General features: G+C 40.9%; 1 protein-coding gene across 2 annotated transcripts in view; it reads left to right on the top strand.

Annotated features, from left to right (window-relative positions):
* The window catches only part of LOC130267489 (hepatitis A virus cellular receptor 2-like), a 35,633-nt gene that overhangs the window by 4,004 nt on the left and 12,697 nt on the right, over nucleotides 1-18,932 (top strand). For both annotated transcript variants that reach the window (XM_056517367.1, XM_056517366.1), the window contains exons 2-3: nucleotides 10,063-10,145; nucleotides 17,351-17,689. In XM_056517367.1, the coding sequence (XP_056373342.1) occupies nucleotides 10,094-10,145; nucleotides 17,351-17,689 (391 nt within the window). In that variant the 5' untranslated portion in view covers nucleotides 10,063-10,093. The remainder of the gene's footprint in view (nucleotides 1-10,062; nucleotides 10,146-17,350; nucleotides 17,690-18,932) is intronic.

Below are 18,932 nucleotides of genomic sequence, written 5' to 3'. Positions count from 1 at the left end.
TATTACATGTTCTGTACAATTTACCTGTACCAGGGTTACCTGCTCCTCTGGACACCAGGTGAGGGCGGCTCCATGTTATTTTTTTAGGACACTGTGTGTACTGTACAGGACCCCGAAGAAGCTCCTGTCCTCTACGTAGACCAGTGTTTCCCAAGCAGGGTGCCCCCAGCCTTTGGCTGTCCAGGCATGCTGGGAGTTGTAGTTTTGCAACAGCTGGAGGCTCCCTGCTTGGGAAACACTGAAATAGACAGTGATTTACAGCTCCCAGCAGATCTTTCTTACTTTTATATGTAAGGATTTGCTTTATCTCTATTAGTTATCTACTTATTTTTCTTTAATCCTCACTATTTCCTATTTTTGGATGACATTTTGGTGGCTTCAGAACCAATTACCAGGTTTCCATAGAGTTCTGGTCTCAACATACAATGGTTTCAACATACAATGGTCGTCCCGGAACCAATTAATATTGTAACTTGAGGGACCACTGTATATCATATAGACAGAGCGCTCTTCCGTGCACGTTAGCCGCCAACTTCCGAACGCCGGCGCATGCACATAGGGGGGGATTTATTAGAACCTGTGCAAAGGAAAAGTTGCCGAGTTGCCATAGCAACCAATCAGATTGCTTCTTTCATTTTACAGAGGCCTTGTTAAAAAGTTAAAGAAGCGATCTGATTGGTTGCTATGGGCAACTGGGCAACTTTTCCTCTGGACAGGTTTTGATAAATTTCCCCAATTGTCTCCACCGAAACCCGGGTGGAGGCACCTCCAGTGGGAATGCAACGCGTATGCGCATCATGGACCTCGGCGTCTCACACCCAATCAATCTCCCTAATTTTAACCCTATAAATAACCCCATTACAGCTAAAGTTTACAGTGCATTAAAGTGGGAATGTAAAGCAATATTCATGCGTTTCATAAAAGAGTTATAAAATACATAAAATATAATTAAAATTATACATAAATAACAAATGACTCAATATCATATAAATCGATATATTGAGGATAAATCGGATTGAGAATAATAATATGAATAACATGCATTAATTACAATATGAAGTGAAAAAAAGTGAATTTAATACTATAACATGATATGACTCCCCGAAATACATAATTATTAATGTAAAAAATATAAAATACACCTATATATAATATCATTGTGACGTCATAATCAGTGGACAATACATTGAATAAATAAAGTGAAAGTGCCAATATAGATGCCAACAAGACATAATTGCTTAAAAAATAAAGTGAAATTCACTACACTACAACTCACTGCAAAATTAAAAAAAGCAAAAAACTGAAAAAAAAAAAAAATTAGGAGGGGGGGGGGGGTGGTTGGGGAGAAGAGGGAAGAAGGGAGAGGACAAAGATATTGCCAAAATTTCATAATAAATCGTAGTTGCTCTTTCTCCATGTCATCAACATTTCATCAATTTCAAAGGTGTCTGTCAGGAAATATGATGTGCCAAAATACAAGTCACATGTCACAAAAAAAAGCATTAAAGGGGTATTCCGGTGTATTTATTTAAATGAACTGGTGCCAGAAAGTTAAACAGATTTGTAAATTACTTCTATTTAAAAATCTTAATCCTTTCAGTACTTATTAGCTGCTGTATGCTACAGAGGAAATTCTATTCTTGTTGAATTTCTTTTTTGTCTTGTCCACAGTGCTCTCTGCTGACACCTGATGCCCGTATCAGGAACTGTCCATAGCAGGAGAAAATCCCCATAGCAAACCTATGCTGCTCTGGACAGTTCCTGACATGGGCATTAGGTGTTAGCAGAGAGCACTGTGGACAAGACAAAAAAGAAATTCAAAAAGAAAAGAATTTCCTCTGTAGCATACAGCAGCTGATAAGTACTGGAAGGGTAAAGATTTTTTAATAGAAGTAGTTTACAAATCTAGAAAGAAAAACTATGTAGATGTGTGCAGCTCACAACTATTACGCACCGAGGTCAAACAGGGCAAGCAACTATACCTTAATTGCTAAAAAAGGAAAACCAAAAAATGCAGTGTAGCCCGGACCTTCTAGGTGAGTATAATATGGATATACGAGGATCGTGCTTCAATAATAATTATCATTTATTTATAAAAATAAGATTTCACCACTTCTCACAGGGCCCTTGTGAGAAGAACATACATAATAAAAGGCAACCTAACAATGTATTAGGCAATAGTATTAAAATTATACACTTGGCATAGAGTAATAGAATAAAATAGCAGAGTAAAATCTGTACCGTACAAATATATTAGAAAGTTGCTCTTCTAGATGTTTAGGGTAAATATGTCCCTTTTTAGATACAGTAGCAAACAGTCTGTATTATTAGAAATTGTTACCGGTCTGTAAATTGTAGCTCAGGCGGTGAATATTGCTCCCGCAATAGCTAAGTGTCCGTGGTGTGTACAGTTCACTGTACGGTGCTTCCAATTGTGAGCCTGGTCCAGTAGGGTCTGAGCGTGGTGGCAGTCGCTGTCGGATAAGGCGCTGGCAGGCGCCGAAGATCGTGATGGTGTCCGGGGACTGCTGGCGCTGGCGTGCGCTAGAGTTGGTATTCCTCACCGCTTCATTGGTTGGTAAACAGGACCATATACTGGAGGGCTGGAAGTTCACCTCGTGGTACCGGCGTCTGACGTCAGAGCCGGGATGGCTACACCAGGCCAATTGCACCGGGATAATTGCACCGGGATGGATCTGAACTGCTGGACCGGGTAGGTAGCAGAGTGAGAGCGCAAATGATGGTACAGTTCATGAAGTGTAACTGGCCATAGAATTTGGGCACAGTTCAAGTACTGCTATGCCAGTAGATAACGACTAGACGCGTTTCAGGGTTGTATAATATAACCCTTTCCTCAGTAGTCATGATAGTTGCCATAGATCATCAGTTGTTTTATATGGGCACAAATCCCACCCCTTAACACATTGATAGATAATAGTAAAAAGCATAAATGGATTCAATGGATCGGTTCACCTAGAGAGCAATACTAAGTATAGAGTAGTGTGTGAATTCTGTTGGAAAATTGTAACGATGCGTTTTCCCAAACAGATGAGTTTTTTTTTTTGTATAATAAAAAGAGATAGTATTATATAACAGACAGTGTATTGGAAGTAAATAAATAGGGGAATACAATGAAATACAATAAAATAAAACAGGAATGAAACAAGAAAAGTAATAAAATAGAAATATAAAAATCGATGTAAATAACCATAGACACAAAATAGAATTAGTTATAGTAATCAAAAATAAGAATAAAATAAAAGTTTAAATATAAAAAATATAAAGATGAAAATAAAAATAAGAAAAAGAAAGAAAAATAAAAATAGAAATAAAAATAAAAATAAATAAAAATAAAAATAAAATTAAAAATGAAAATAAAATTAAATTAAATTAAACAATAAAAAATAAATGATTAAAAAATAAAAATTAGTGATAGAAAATAAAAAAGAATGAAACAAAATAAAATATAAATGAAAATAAAAATAAATTTAAATGAATAAATGATTAAATGAAAAGATAATAGTGACATAAAATAATAATAATGGATAAAAGGACATCGTTGTAGATGAATCTATAGGGGATGAGGTCAGCCCATGGGATAACCCCTTGATGACCAAATAGGGGTGTTCCAATGGGCCGAGTGAATCCCCTATAAAAATCCGAAGAGTTCGAAGTTGGAGTTGAGTCCGCCAGGTTCTAATGTTGCAAATTCAAATATTTTCTTACTTTCCGCTTTGGACATTTTCAATAAGAAACTGCCCCCTCGCCAATCTTTTTTGATTAGCTGGAGACCGGTGAAGGAGAGAGAGGACATGTCACTATTATGAACTGTGGAGAAATGTGCAGACAGTGGATGTTTCAGGTTTTTGTTTTTAATATTATTAAGATGTTCAGCTATCCTCATTTTGAGGGCCCTTTTGGTTCGGCCAATATATTGCTTCTTACATCCACATTCTATGATGTATAAGACACCCTTTGAATTGCAAGTTATTAGATCTTCAATTTTCCATTTAAAAGTGTTAGTTTGAGAACAGATTTCTACAACTTTTTTGGGGCCCTTTATTTTTGTGCAATTGGCACATGTTCCACACCTAATAAATCCTTTGGTGGTTAGCCAGGAGTTGTTTAGTTTCTTTGGGGGTGGTTTTATAGATGGTGCTATAGTCAAGCCTAAATTTGGGGCTCGGGTATATACTATTGGGGGACGTGACGGTAGTAGTGGGCCCACCTCTCGGTCTTGTTGTAATAAATGCCAATGTTTTTTAATTATTCCTTCTATTTTTTTGTATGATCTATTGAAGGGAATCACCAATTTACCTCCAAAACTGTCAGCATTAGTGATTTTTTCTAGTGATGGCCTGGTGTAGCCATCCCGGCTCTGACGTCAGACGCCGGTACCACGAGGTGAACTTCCAGCCCTCCAGTATATGGTCCTGTTTACCAACCAATGAAGCGGTGAGGAATACCAACTCTAGCGCACGCCAGCGCCAGCAGTCCCCGGACACCATCACGATCTTCGGCGCCTGCCAGCGCCTTATCCGACAGCGACTGCCACCACGCTCAGACCCTACTGGACCAGGCTCACAATTGGAAGCACCGTACAGTGAACTGTACACACCACGGACACTTAGCTATTGCGGGAGCAATATTCACCGCCTGAGCTACAATTTACAGACCGGTAACAATTTCTAATAATACAGACTGTTTGCTACTGTATCTAAAAAGGGACATATTTACCCTAAACATCTAGAAGAGCAACTTTCTAATATATTTGTACGGTACAGATTTTACTCTGCTATTTTATTCTATTACTCTATGCCAAGTGTATAATTTTAATACTATTGCCTAATACATTGTTAGGTTGCCTTTTATTATGTATGTTCTTCTCACAAGGGCCCTGTGAGAAGTGGTGAAATCTTATTTTTATAAATAAATGATAATTATTATTGAAGCACGATCCTCGTATATCCATATTATACTCACCTAGAAGGTCCGGGCTACACTGCATTTTTTAGTTTACAAATCTGTTTAACTTTCTGGCACCAGTTGATAAAGAAAAAAAAATGTTTTCCACCGGAGTACCCCTTTAAAATACAGTAAAAAAAAAACAGATACAACATTGCTTCTTATAAAAATGGTACAAAGCTAATTTGCTCATTTAAGCCTTATGGAACCAGTGTCCCAAGGGTGGCAATCCACCTGCTCTCTTTTGCACTAGGATCTTTTTTTGTATTGCCACCCCTTATCCTCTTAATTCTTTTAAAGGGGTACTCCGGCCCTAAGACATCTTATCCCCTATCCAAAGGATAGGACCTAAGATGTCTGATCGCGGGGGTCCCGCCTCTGGGGACCCCTGTAATCTAGCATGCAGCACCCTCCTGAGAGCACTGCAGGAAGTGCTGGAGGCTCCAAGTCTTTTGGCTCCCGGCCACGGGGGGCAGAGTCGTGACGTCACGCCCCGCCTCCTCAATGCAAGTCTATGGGAGGGGGCGTGATTTTTTACATGTGGCACATAATGGCTTTTGATCAAATTATACCCTTGAGATTTTTATTCCTTCTTGTGGTCATTTGAACCTGTTCTGTAAAGTAAGGTGCTATTCCGGCGTCACTTCTGAGTATTTTCCAATTTTTCTCGCTCAGAATGTTGTGGATTTACATAGGACTGAAGGTGACTACAAGTGATGGAGCCTGCTGGAGATGTCACATTCAGCTCTGATACATTCTGTCTACTGTATCAGATCCCTCCACCATGCCGACATGGTGATAGCTCCTTCATAATATTCATATAATATAAATAGGGGTTAAATTATGGTATATTCATAATGCAGTGCTGGCTGCGGGATCATGTACACACACGGGAGGATTAGGGAATTCCAAAGTATAAATGGGAGTGCAGAATCCCAAAGAAGTCTATGGGCTTTAAAGAGGTACTCCAGCAGTGGAAAACTTTTTATTTTTTTAAATCAACTGGTGCCAAAAAGTTAAACAGATTTGTAAATTACTTCTATTAAAACATCTTAATCCTTCCAGTACTTATTAGCTGCTGAATACTACAGAGGAAATTATTTTCTTTTTGGAACACAGAGCTCTCTGCTGAAATCACGAGCACAGTGCTCTCTGGTGACATCTCTGTCCATTTTAGGAACTGTCCAGAGTAGGAGAAAATCCCCATAGCAAACATATGCTACTCTGGTCAGTTCCTAAAATGCACAGAGATGTCAGCAGAGAGCACTGTGGTCGTGATTCAGCAGAGAGCACTGTGTTCCAAAAAGAAAAGAATTTCCTCTGTAGTATTCAGCAGCTAATAAGTACAGGAAGGATTAAGATTTTTTTTAATAGAAGTAATTTACAAATTTCCAAGAAGAAGAAAAAGAGACCGTGGCACTCACCAAGGATGCTTCAAACGACTTTAATCACCGGGTGACACTGCAGGGAGACAAAGGAAAGAAAAAAAAAGGGGTGCTTCTGGACAACGGAACCCGTTTCACGTACTCTGACGCTTGAAGCGTCAGAGTACGTGAAACGGTTCCGTTGTCCAGAAGCACCCCTGTTTGTTCTTCCCGTTGTCTCCCTGCAGTGTCACCCGGTGATTAAAGTCGTTTGAAGCATCCTTGGTGAGTGCCACGGTCTCTTTTTCTTCTTCTTGGAGTGCGTTCAGACTTTGCTTCAGACCTGTGTTGCTCCGCTCTGCTGCGGACTGTTGAGCCGGTACAGGAATCAGCTGCTTTATTATTGATCCCTGAGTTGTGTCTGCAGTGCCGAGGTTTTTCTTATGCTGTGAGATCATTTACAAATCTGTTTAACTTTCTGGCACCAGTTGATTTAAAAAAATAAATAAATAAATAAAAAAAAAAAAAAAGTTTTCCACCGGAGTACCCCTTTAATTTGAGGGGGAATTTCACAAGTGGAAATTCTGCCATGTGAATAGACCCTAAGGCATTTCTGAGGCTTTAAAAACAGCTAAATTTAATTTAAAAAAACATGTTCACACACAGAAGCAAAAACAGGGAACTGTATGTACCCCAGACTAAACATAAACCGATCATGAAAAGCATTTGTCAATGGAGCTGGCAATCTGTTTCCCTTTGCTTTTCCTTGCTTCCTCTTTTTATGTCCATTATACTGTCTTTGTTTATTCGATTCTGTCCCTATAGCATTATAAAAATTGCACAACTTTGAAGATTTTTTCCCCCAGTATGCTAAAGGTCCTGGTTTCCTTTTTCTGCTTTAGTTACAACAGTTACGGTATTTTTAATAGATTTTTTAAATTGTATTTATATTGAAATATAGCATTCAATGTCTATCCTGAATCCAGCTGGTGAACAGCAAGTGTAACAGTTGCTTTAAAAAAAACTTTTGACTTGTTCAAGAGACTTGTCAAAAGGTTTGATCGGTCGGGGTCTGAGTGTTTAGACCCCGACCAATGACTAGAACCAGCAGGGAGCCCAGCCACTTCTCTCCTTTAGACTTACATTGTAAATTTTAGTGTTTTTTTCTTCCGTTTTTGCTATTGTGTGGAAATTGCGTTTTTTTTTCTCTTTTGGCAGTTTTTCCTGTTCCTGTGTCCACCCCTTTTTTTATCTCTGCATTTTTCATGGTTTTTTTCTCTTTTGGCAGTTTTTCCTGTTCCTGTGTCCACCCCTTTTTATCTCTCTGCATTTTTCAGGTTTTTTTTTTTTTTCTCTTTTGGCAGTTTTTCCTGTTCCTGTGTCCACCCCTTTTTATCTCTCAGCATTTTTCATGTTTTTTTTTCTCTTTTGGCAGTTTTTCCTGTTCCTGTGTCCACCCCTTTTATCTCTCTGCATTTTTCATGTTTTTTTTTCTCTTTTGGCAGTTTTTCCTGTTCCTGTGTCCACCCCTTTTTATCTCTCTGCATTTTTCATGGTTTTTTTTTCTCTTTTGGCAGTTTTTCCTGTTCCTGTCTCCACCCCTTTTATCTCTCTGCATTTTTCATGGTTTTTTTTTCTCTTTCATAAACTTTTATGGGAGAGAAACACTAGCGAAAAAATGTCATAGTCTCACCATGCTGTGAATTTGGAAAACTGCCACTGAACCCAAAAATGCAGAAATACGCCAAAGAGGAGTGAAAAAAAATGCAAAAGACTAAGACACCAACTGGGTACGGCCTTTTTATAAATGCCTGTTGACTTTTGCAGTGAACATCTGGCCGCAGCGGTTTATCTAAAAAAAAAAAAAAAAAACTTTTTCAAATGTGAAAAATATTTGAGTCAGGATGGGTTTTTACCCATTCAGCACTGGCCTGTTATGGGCCTTCCAGAAGCCAAACATTTGTATGTTTCTGTTAATGTAGCTGTACAATGTGTCTTGTTTATGATGTACTCCAGCATTTAAAAACATATCTTCTATCCACAGGATGGGCAATAAGTGTCTGATATCAGGGAAGGGGGGTCCCAGCTATCTCCAAAATGAGGCCTTCAATTTCCTTGCTGCGTGGAGTGTGGGGTTAGCACGCATTCCATGCATTCTCTATGGAAGCGCCAGAGATTCCTGAGCACAGCACTCGTGTATCTCCGGAGCTTCCATAGAGAATTCATTGAGTGTGTGCTGACCCGGCACTCCATGCAGAGATTGGGGAATTGGGACCGTAGGGGTTTTGGCCACTGAGACCTCCGCGATCTCTGTTCCGGCATTGCCAGGGGCTTCCGTGTTCGTGACGTCATACAAGTTGTCACACCCCCTCCCATAGACATAATTGGAAGGGGCTTGACGGCCGTGGTCACCCATCATCTGGCACGGAGCAGAGTTCGCTCCGTGCATCTGATTACAGGGTACAGCGCCAGAGATCGCGGGGGGTCCCAGAGGCCTCCCCCCCCTGTGATCATACATGTTATCCTTTCACCTTTGGATAGGGGACAACATATCTAGGGACGGAGTGCCCCTTTAACGTTATTCAACAGATTGGAACAAATTTGGAATAACGAAAAAAGTATTTTCTTAACATTTAGTACTCACACAATGTTTTATGAAAAAAACTAAACATTTGTGTTAGGTTGATTGGCTGCCCCACCATGCTTCACTGTAGGGATGGTACTGGGCAGACATGACAGACATGACGCTTAGAACTGAGGCATGAACAATAAATGTTGGTTTCATCAGACCAGAGAATCTTGATTTTCACAGTCTGAGAGTCCTTTAGGTGCCTTTTTTTTTGTAAATGCCAGGTGTCTTTCATGTGTCTTTTACTGAGGAGAAGCTTCTTTCTGGTCACTTTGCCACAAAGCCCAGATTGGTAGAGGCTGCAGTGATGGTTGACTGTATGGAAGTTTCTCCCATGGAGCTTGGCCAGAGTGACCATTGGGTTCTTGATCACCTCTTCTCCGCTGGTTACTTATTTTGGTAGGGCGGCCAACTCTAGGAAGAGTCCTGTAGTTCCAAACATCTTCCATTATTTTAAAGTTATAGAAGCCGCTGTTCTCTTGTGCTTCCACACTACAGATCCATGCCTCCACACAATCCTGTCTCTGAGCTCTACAGGCAGTTCTTACATCCTCATGGTTTGGCTTTTGCTCTGATATACATTTTCAGCTGTGAGATCTCAGAAACATCTCAGAGATTATCAAAAGAAATGGGAGTAGGAATTGTCATAGCAAAGGGTCTGAATTCTTATGTCCATGCGGAATAATAATTTCTAAAATTAATTTTTCACTTTCGCCGCAACATAAAAATGTGAAAAAAAGTAAAAGGGTCTGAAAACTTGTATGTAAAATCAATATATAGTATAGAGGCCATTGTGGCTGTTGGATTGGATTATCCTCTTGTGCAAAAGTATTACTCCTGTGGCCAGAGCCCGTGGTTATCATTCAGAACATTGAGCAATTTGACTTCCGAGAGGGAACTGCCCGTCAGTAATAAATGCAGAACTTCCATAGGATAGCCTATTATATTGTTTATAGACTAAGGGAAATCAGAAAATTTTTTTTAATAGAAAGTCGCATTTTCCCACCGTTAAGGAGCAGTAAGAGCTGAGGTTCCGTTTCATTAGAGAAATTTGTTAGGTTATGACATTTTTGTCTCTTTTCATTTACCAAATCTGTGCACCAGCGCCATCTTACATCTTTACTTACCACACAAGATGATCTTCCTATATACCCTGACAACGTCTCTGATCACTATCTACTTCTCAGGTGAGTGGAACATTTTATTCTTGAATACATGAGATCCATAAGATTCTACTACTGTATTTAGGTCTTACCAGAATGGGTGAGAGAAAAGGGGGGCAACAGTATGTATTCTAAAAACCACAAGACTTTCCCAATGGACATGAGATATATAGGACAAAATGTAGGTTACTGTAATAAGGGACCATGGCAGTGTATACCCAACCAGCATGACCAGACAGCCTACACAGCCTATACTGCAGATTCTGTACACCGATTTGGATCCTATACACAGACACAGATCCTATACTGCAGATCCTTTACACAGAAAGAGATCCTATACTGCAGATCCTATACACAGACACAGATCATATACTGCAGATCCTATACACAGACACAGATCCTATACACAGACACAGATCATATACTGCAGACCCTATACACAGACACAGATCATATATTGCAGATCCTATACACAGACACAGATCATATACTGCAGACCCTATACACAGACACAGATCATATATTGCAGATCCTATACACAGACACAGATCATATACTGCAGATCCTATACACAGACACAGATCGTATACACAGACACAGATCCTATACACAGACACAGATCATATATTGCAGATCCTATACACAGACACAGATCATATACTGCAGGTCCTATACACAGACACAGATCATATACTGCAGATCCTATACACAGACACAGATCATATACTGCAGATCCTATACACAGACACAGATCTTATACACAGACACAGTTTATATATTGCAGATTCTATACACAGACACAGATCATATACTGCAGGTCCTATACACAGACACAGATCTTATACACAGACACAGATCTTATACACAGACACAGTTTATATATTGCAGATTCTATACACAGACACAGATCATATACTGCAGGTCCTATACACAGACACAGATCTTATACACAGACACAGATCGTATACACAGACACAGATCTTATACACAGACACAGATTATATGTTGCAGATCCTATACACAGACACAGATCATATACTGCAGATCCTATACACAGACACAGATCATATATTGCAGATCCTATACACAGACACAGATCATATACTGCAGATCCTATACACAGACACAGATCTTATACACAGACACAGTTTATATATTGCAGATTCTATACACAGACACAGATCATATACTGCAGGTCCTATACACAGACACAGATCTTATACACAGACACAGATCTTATACACAGACACAGATTATATGTTGCAGATCCTATACACAGACACAGATCATATACTGCAGATCCTATACACAGACACAGATCATATATTGCAGATCCTATACACAGACACAGATCATATACTGCAGATCCTATACACAGACACAGATCATATATTGCAGATCCTATACACAGACACAGATCATATACTGCAGATCCTATACACAGACACAGATCGTATACACAGACACAGATCCTATACACAGACACAGATCATATATTGCAGATCCTATACACAGACACAGATCATATACTGCAGATCCTATACACAGACACAGATCTTATACACAGACACAGTTTATATATTGCAGATTCTATACACAGACACAGATCATATACTGCAGGTCCTATACACAGACACAGATCGTATACACAGACACAGATCTTATACACAGACACAGATTATATGTTGCAGATACTATACACAGACACAGATCATATACTGCAGGTCCTATACACAGACACAGATCTTATACACAGACACAGATCTTATACACAGACACAGATTATGTATTGCAGATCCTATACACAGACACAGATCATATACTGCAGGTCCTATACACAGACACAGATCCTATTGTGATGTCCCAGTACAGGACATCACATGGTCCTGTACTACCCTTAGGCCCTGTCAGGTTGAGTCCCTCAGTGACCTGGGGGCTCCCCTGCAAGGTTTCCCCCCTGTTGGTTATAAAGGTGTGTATATCACTTTAATGCCTAGACAGTATCCCTATATAGATAGATAGTATAGAGGACCTGTGGGAGGTCTCAAGGACCTGTGTAAGCTGTCACATGTTATGTTATGCAGTCACATGATTTGTTGTCACATGTTCTCCCAGAGGGCACCAGCTTAACCTATGACCCGCAGCTTGACCAATGGGCTTTAGTCCAGCCCCCCCACTATATAAAGGGGTGGCCATTACAATTCACACTCTTTGTACCATCAGTCTTTGCTGAGACAGCAACCATCAGAAAACTCAGGGAAAGTGTTCAGCATATGGAAGGCCACAAAAGCTACAGTCTCTCCAGTAAGTCTCAAGTCTATGTCTGCTGTCACTACATCTAGTCAGGTCCTGCACATAGTCAAGTCAAGTCTAATTACAAGTCAAGTTAACTACAAGTATATTGGTCCAGCAAGCTGCGAGGTCCTCTGGGTCCTGGCCACCTCTCTGGGAATTCTGGCCTTAGCTGTGAAGATAATTCCATCTGTCTTATACTCAGTAAAGCCTCCATTTAACCATAACTGGTTGTGGACTCTCATTTCACTGCTAGCAATTGGGAAAGCGGAGAATCCGGGTGTGTGGTGTTCCGGGACCTGAAAACCCCACTGGCGTCACGAACACTAGGGGTTAATGCCATCAGATCCCACCACTCAGACCTCTACACCCATGGTCCCGCCATTCACCCGGTGGTTCACCACAGTATACTACAGATCCTATACACAGACCCAGATCCTATACACAGACACAGATCTTATATAGAAACAGATCCTATACTGCAGATCTTATACAGAAACAGATCCTATACTGCAGATCTTATACAGAAACAGATCCTATGCTGCAGATCTTATACAGAAACAGATCCTATGCTGCAGATCTTATACAGAAACAGATCCTATGCTGCAGATCTTATACAGAAACAGATCCTATGCTGCAGATCTTATACAGAAACAGATCCTATGCTGCAGATCTTATACAGAAACAGATCCTATGCTGCAGATCTTATACAGAAACAGATCCTATGCTGCAGATCTTATACAGATCCTATACTGCAGATCTTATACAGATCCTATACTGCAGATCTTATACAGATCCTATACTGCAGATCTTATACAGAAACAGATCCTATGCTGCAGATCCTATACAGAAACAGATTCTATACTACAGATCTTATACACACAGATCCTATACTGCAGATCTTATACAGACACAGATCCTATACTGCAGATCATATACACAGACACAGATCCTATACTGCAGATCATATACAGACACAGATCCTCTACTGCAGATCCTTTACACAGATTCGGATCCTATACACAGACACAGATCCTATATGTCAGATATTATACAGACACAGATCATATACTGCAGATCCTATACACAGACACAGATCATATATTGCAGATCCTATACACAGACACAGATCATATACTGCAGATCCTATACACAGACACAGATCTTATACACAGACACAGTTTATATATTGCAGATTCTATACACAGACACAGATCATATACTGCAGGTCCTATACACAGACACAGATCTTATACACAGACACAGATCTTATACACAGACACAGATTATATGTTGCAGATCCTATACACAGACACAGATCATATACTGCAGATCCTATACACAGACACAGATCATATATTGCAGATCCTATACACAGACACAGATCATATACTGCAGATCCTATACACAGACACAGATCGTATACACAGACACAGATCCTATACACAGACACAGATCATATATTGCAGATCCTATACACAGACACAGATCATATACTGCAGATCCTATACACAGACACAGATCTTATACACAGACACAGTTTATATATTGCAGATTCTATACACAGACACAGATCATATACTGCAGGTCCTATACACAGACACAGATCGTATACACAGACACAGATCTTATACACAGACACAGATTATATGTTGCAGATACTATACACAGACACAGATCATATACTGCAGGTCCTATACACAGACACAGATCTTATACACAGACACAGATCTTATACACAGACACAGATTATGTATTGCAGATCCTATACACAGACACAGATCATATACTGCAGGTCCTATACACAGACACAGATCCTATTGTGATGTCCCAGTACAGGACATCACATGATCCTGTACTACCCTTAGGCCCTGTCAGGTTGAGTCCCTCAGTGACCTGGGGGCTCCCCTGCAAGGTTTCCCCCCTGTTGGTTATAAAGGTGTGTATATCACTTTAATGCCTAGACAGTATCCCTATATAGATAGATAGTATAGAGGACCTGTGGGAGGTCTCAAGGACCTGTGTAAGCTGTCACATGTTATGTTATGCAGTCACATGATTTGTTGTCACATGTTCTCCCAGAGGGCACCAGCTTAACCTATGACCCGCAGCTTGACCAATGGGCTTTAGTCCAGCCCCCCCACTATATAAAGGGGTGGCCATTACAATTCACACTCTTTGTACCATCAGTCTTTGCTGAGACAGCAACCATCAGAAAACTCAGGGAAAGTGTTCAGCATATGGAAGGCCACAAAAGCTACAGTCTCTCCAGTAAGTCTCAAGTCTATGTCTGCTGTCACTACATCTAGTCAGGTCCTGCACATAGTCAAGTCAAGTCTAATTACAAGTCAAGTTAACTACAAGTATATTGGTCCAGCAAGCTGCGAGGTCCTCTGGGTCCTGGCCACCTCTCTGGGAATTCTGGCCTTAGCTGTGAAGATAATTCCATCTGTCTTATACTCAGTAAAGCCTCCATTTAACCATAACTGGTTGTGGACTCTCATTTCACTGCTAGCAATTGGGAAAGCGGAGAATCCGGGTGTGTGGTGTTCCGGGACCTGAAAACCCCACTGGCGTCACGAACACTAGGGGTTAATGCCATCAGATCCCACCACTCAGACCTCTACACCCATGGTCCCGCCATTCACCCGGTGGTTCACCACAGTATACTACAGATCCTATACACAGACCCAGATCCTATACACAGGCACAGATCTTATATAGAAACAGATCCTATACTGCAGATCTTATACAGAAACAGATCCTATACTGCAGATCTTATACAGAAACAGATCCTATGCTGCAGATCTTATACAGAAACAGATCCTATGCTGCAGATCTTATACAGAAACAGATCCTATGCTGCAGATCTTATACAGATCCTATACTGCAGATCTTATACAGATCCTATACTGCAGATCTTATACAGAAACAGATCCTATGCTGCAGATCCTATACAGAAACAGATCCTATACTGCAGATCATATACACAGACACAGATGCTGTACTGCAGATCATATACAGACACAGATCCTCTACTGCAGATCCTTTACACAGATTCGGATCCTATACACAGACACAGATCCTATATGTCAGATATTATACAGACACAGATCCTATACTGCAGATCCTTTACACAGAAGCAGATCCTATACTGCAGACACAGATCCTATACACAGACACAAATCCTATACACAGACACAGAAACGTTTTTGGATCTGACAAAAACCATAGTAAAGTTACCCCTCAGTGACCCAATCGGTAAGTCCTCCACTGTAGAGTGAAACCAAATTGGACTAAAAACGAGAGAAGCACCTTAGATAAATGGAATCAGTTTACCTGCTATCAAAGCTTTGTTAAGGAACAGTGACCCAGTTTCTACTCATCTGCCTAAAAACTGTAACTTTGCAATCCTTACAAAAGGGACTTTATGTCATATGTTTTACATGAGGGACTACTGCCCCCAGCCATCCCAAACTACTACCCTCATGCTCTTTGTGGGCATCACAGCTGCGTTGATACTCCAATTATGTGTTGTTGATGACCTGACTTCAGCGACACCTCTTTTTCTCTCTGCGACTTGTTTTCCTAGCAACAGTCCTACACATGACAGAGCCATTTGTGGTATGGGGTGTGATGCAGGGCAGATGGAATTAACCCCTTGTATTCATGATGCCAGGGCATGGTTTATCCTCAATACCACCTGAAGGTACACCGCTGGATCCTGGGCTAGGCACGGGGGCAATAAAGACTCTGACACCAAGTTACGGATAACGGTAGCTTTACTGAGTGACAGATGGAACAGTCTATACAGTTCAGCCAGGGCCCACAGAGGTGACCAGTGACGTAGAGACCTTAAGGGTTTGCTGAGACTTGTAGAAGAGGTGGACAATTTAGTGCAGACCACGCTGACTTGACAGATGATTTTGACTTGACTGACTTGTGATTGACAAGACTGTGACTGTGGTTACTTGCAGGTTTGTAGCTTGTGGCTGCAGACTGGACTTGAGGCTCCTATGATTCTGGACTGGACCTCAGCAAAGACTAAGAGAGAGAGAGCAGAGGCTCCGCCCAGGGCTTATATGGGGGAGGCTCTGGTGGGGTCCCATCGGTAACCCCTAGGTCACCTGGTCACTGATACCTCCTGGGTGACAATCACATGACAAATCACATGGTAAACAGTCTTAAAGATATAACACTCTTACTTATATAACATAGGGGTTCTATACAATTACAATAAACAGATGCAGGTGGGGGTGGGGGGCTTAGGCAGGGGAAACTGCAGGAGGCTGCCTGAAAGGGCAGTAAGGGTATTGGGTAACACCTCCCATACTGGGCCACCACAAATTCATCACTGTATGATGCCACCAGCCCAGCCTATCAGGAGCCACTAACACCTCCCATTGGCAGGATATTTAAACTGCCCTGCATCTATAGCCTGTGCCCAAAATTGAGGTTATTACCTGCCACCAGCTTGCCTGACCTTCGTATTCCCTGTATGCCTGACCTCACCTGCTGTGTCCCCGACCTCTGCTTATGTCCTGATCCTGTTTTTGCCTCCTGACATTGTACTTTGCTACCCTCTTGTTTTGGCACTTGTTTGGTACTATACTTTCCTCTAGGTTTCTGACTCCCTGGTAAACCTCTTTTGTTTTCTGATTTTGTTTTTACCTTGTTCACATTTTGCTGACTTCCCTGACTCCCGTACACTTAGTGTAGGGACCGTCACCCAGTTGGAGGCCACCTTTAAGGGTAGATTGTACAGGTAGGTATATATAGAGTTTGGGTAAAATTCTAGTCTGCACTTATCTCTACCCCAGACGTGACAATACCTAGTTATGCCGTATTTTTGTTGAATAATATTTTTACATCTCTGTGTTGTCATTTCCACCACAACATGCATCATATTAACAGATAGAAATCTTTTCTTTGGACAGGTGTAACCACAGCAAGGGAAGATATAACTGGCTTTGTGAATGACACGGTCACTTTACCCTGCACATATTCTCCTAGGACAGAGGCTACTGAGGTTTGTTGGAGAAAAGCCAACTGTTCTAAATCAACGTGTCGTTTTTCATTCCTCCGCACTAATGGCAGCAGCGTGATCAAGAGAAATTCTGTCAGATATAAGTTACTGGGGGACATCACACAGGGGGACGCATCCTTGACCATCACCAGGTTGATTATGAGCGATAAAGGAACTTACTGCTGCGAAGTAGTAATACCAGGACCATACAATGGCGTGAAAACGGAAATAAATGTGCAAGTCTTTGAAAGTAAGGACATTTTTTAAAATGTATTATATACAAGTATAAGATTTAGAGAAGGTACAGAGGGCACTTGAGCCTCATGTAACCTCCGCAGGCTGGGTGTTCAGTATTTCGGTACCATTGCACTGGTGATAATACATCAGGAAATGTAGGAAGGTGCAGTATATGGGATATCCTATAATTGTGACTAGAGATGAGCGAACTTACAGTAAATTCGATTCGTCACGAACTTCTCGGCTCGGCAGTTGATGACTTTTCCTGCATAAATTAGTTCAGCTTTCCGGTGCTCCGGTGGGCTGGAAAAGGTGGATACAGTCCTAGGAGACTCTTTCCTAGGAATGTATCCACCTTTTCCAGCCCACCGGAGCACCTGAAGGCTGAACTAATTTACGCAGGAAAAGTCATCAACTGCCGAGCCGAGAAGTTCGTGACGAATAGAATTTACTGTAAGTTCGCTCATCTCTAATTGTGACTTAAAGGGGTATGCCGGTGGAAAACTTTTTTTTTTTTTTTAAATCAACTTGTGCTAAAAAGTTAAACAGATTTGTAAATGACTTCTGTTAAAAAAATCTTAATCCTTCCAGTACTTATCAGCTGCTGAATAGTACGGAGGAAATTATATTCTTTTTGGATTTCTTTTCAGTCTGACCACAGTGCTCTCTGCTGACACCTCTGACCATTTTAGGAACTGTCCAGAGCAGGAGACGTTTGCTATGGGGATTTTCTCCTGCTCTGGACAGTTCCTGACACGGACAGAGGTGTCAGCAGAGAGCACTGTGGATAGACAGAAAATAAATTAAAAAAGAAAATAATTTTCTCTGTAGTATAAAACAGCTAATAAGTACTGGAGGGATTAATATTTTTTAATAGAAGTAATTTACAAATCTGTTTAACTTTCTGGCACCAGTTGATAAAAAAAAAAAAAGTTTTCCAACGGAGTACCCCTTTAATGGGGGGACTAAACGACCATGGGTACCAGGAGCAAAAGTATCCAGCTGCATTTTAGGCGTGCAGATGTGGGTCTGTCAAATGAAAACATAGTATGCAGCAATTATCTGTTTCAACCCCTGTAAGGCTGGGTTCACACTATGTTTTGGCTATACGGGGACCACGGTTTAGGTCCCCATATAGCAAAAACGGGCACAGTGCCTCCATCTGAATCTTGTTGGGAGCAAGATCTAGGTGGAGTCACTATGTTACTGGGAGCCCCATAGCATGCATAGGGGTCTTCTTCTTTTACCAGGGGTCC

This window comes from Hyla sarda, chromosome 4, assembly GCF_029499605.1.
Source record: "Hyla sarda isolate aHylSar1 chromosome 4, aHylSar1.hap1, whole genome shotgun sequence".
Lineage (NCBI taxonomy): Eukaryota > Metazoa > Chordata > Amphibia > Anura > Hylidae > Hyla > Hyla sarda.
The sequence above is the reverse complement of the archived record's forward strand: the minus strand, read 5'-3'. Positions and strand labels throughout refer to the sequence as shown.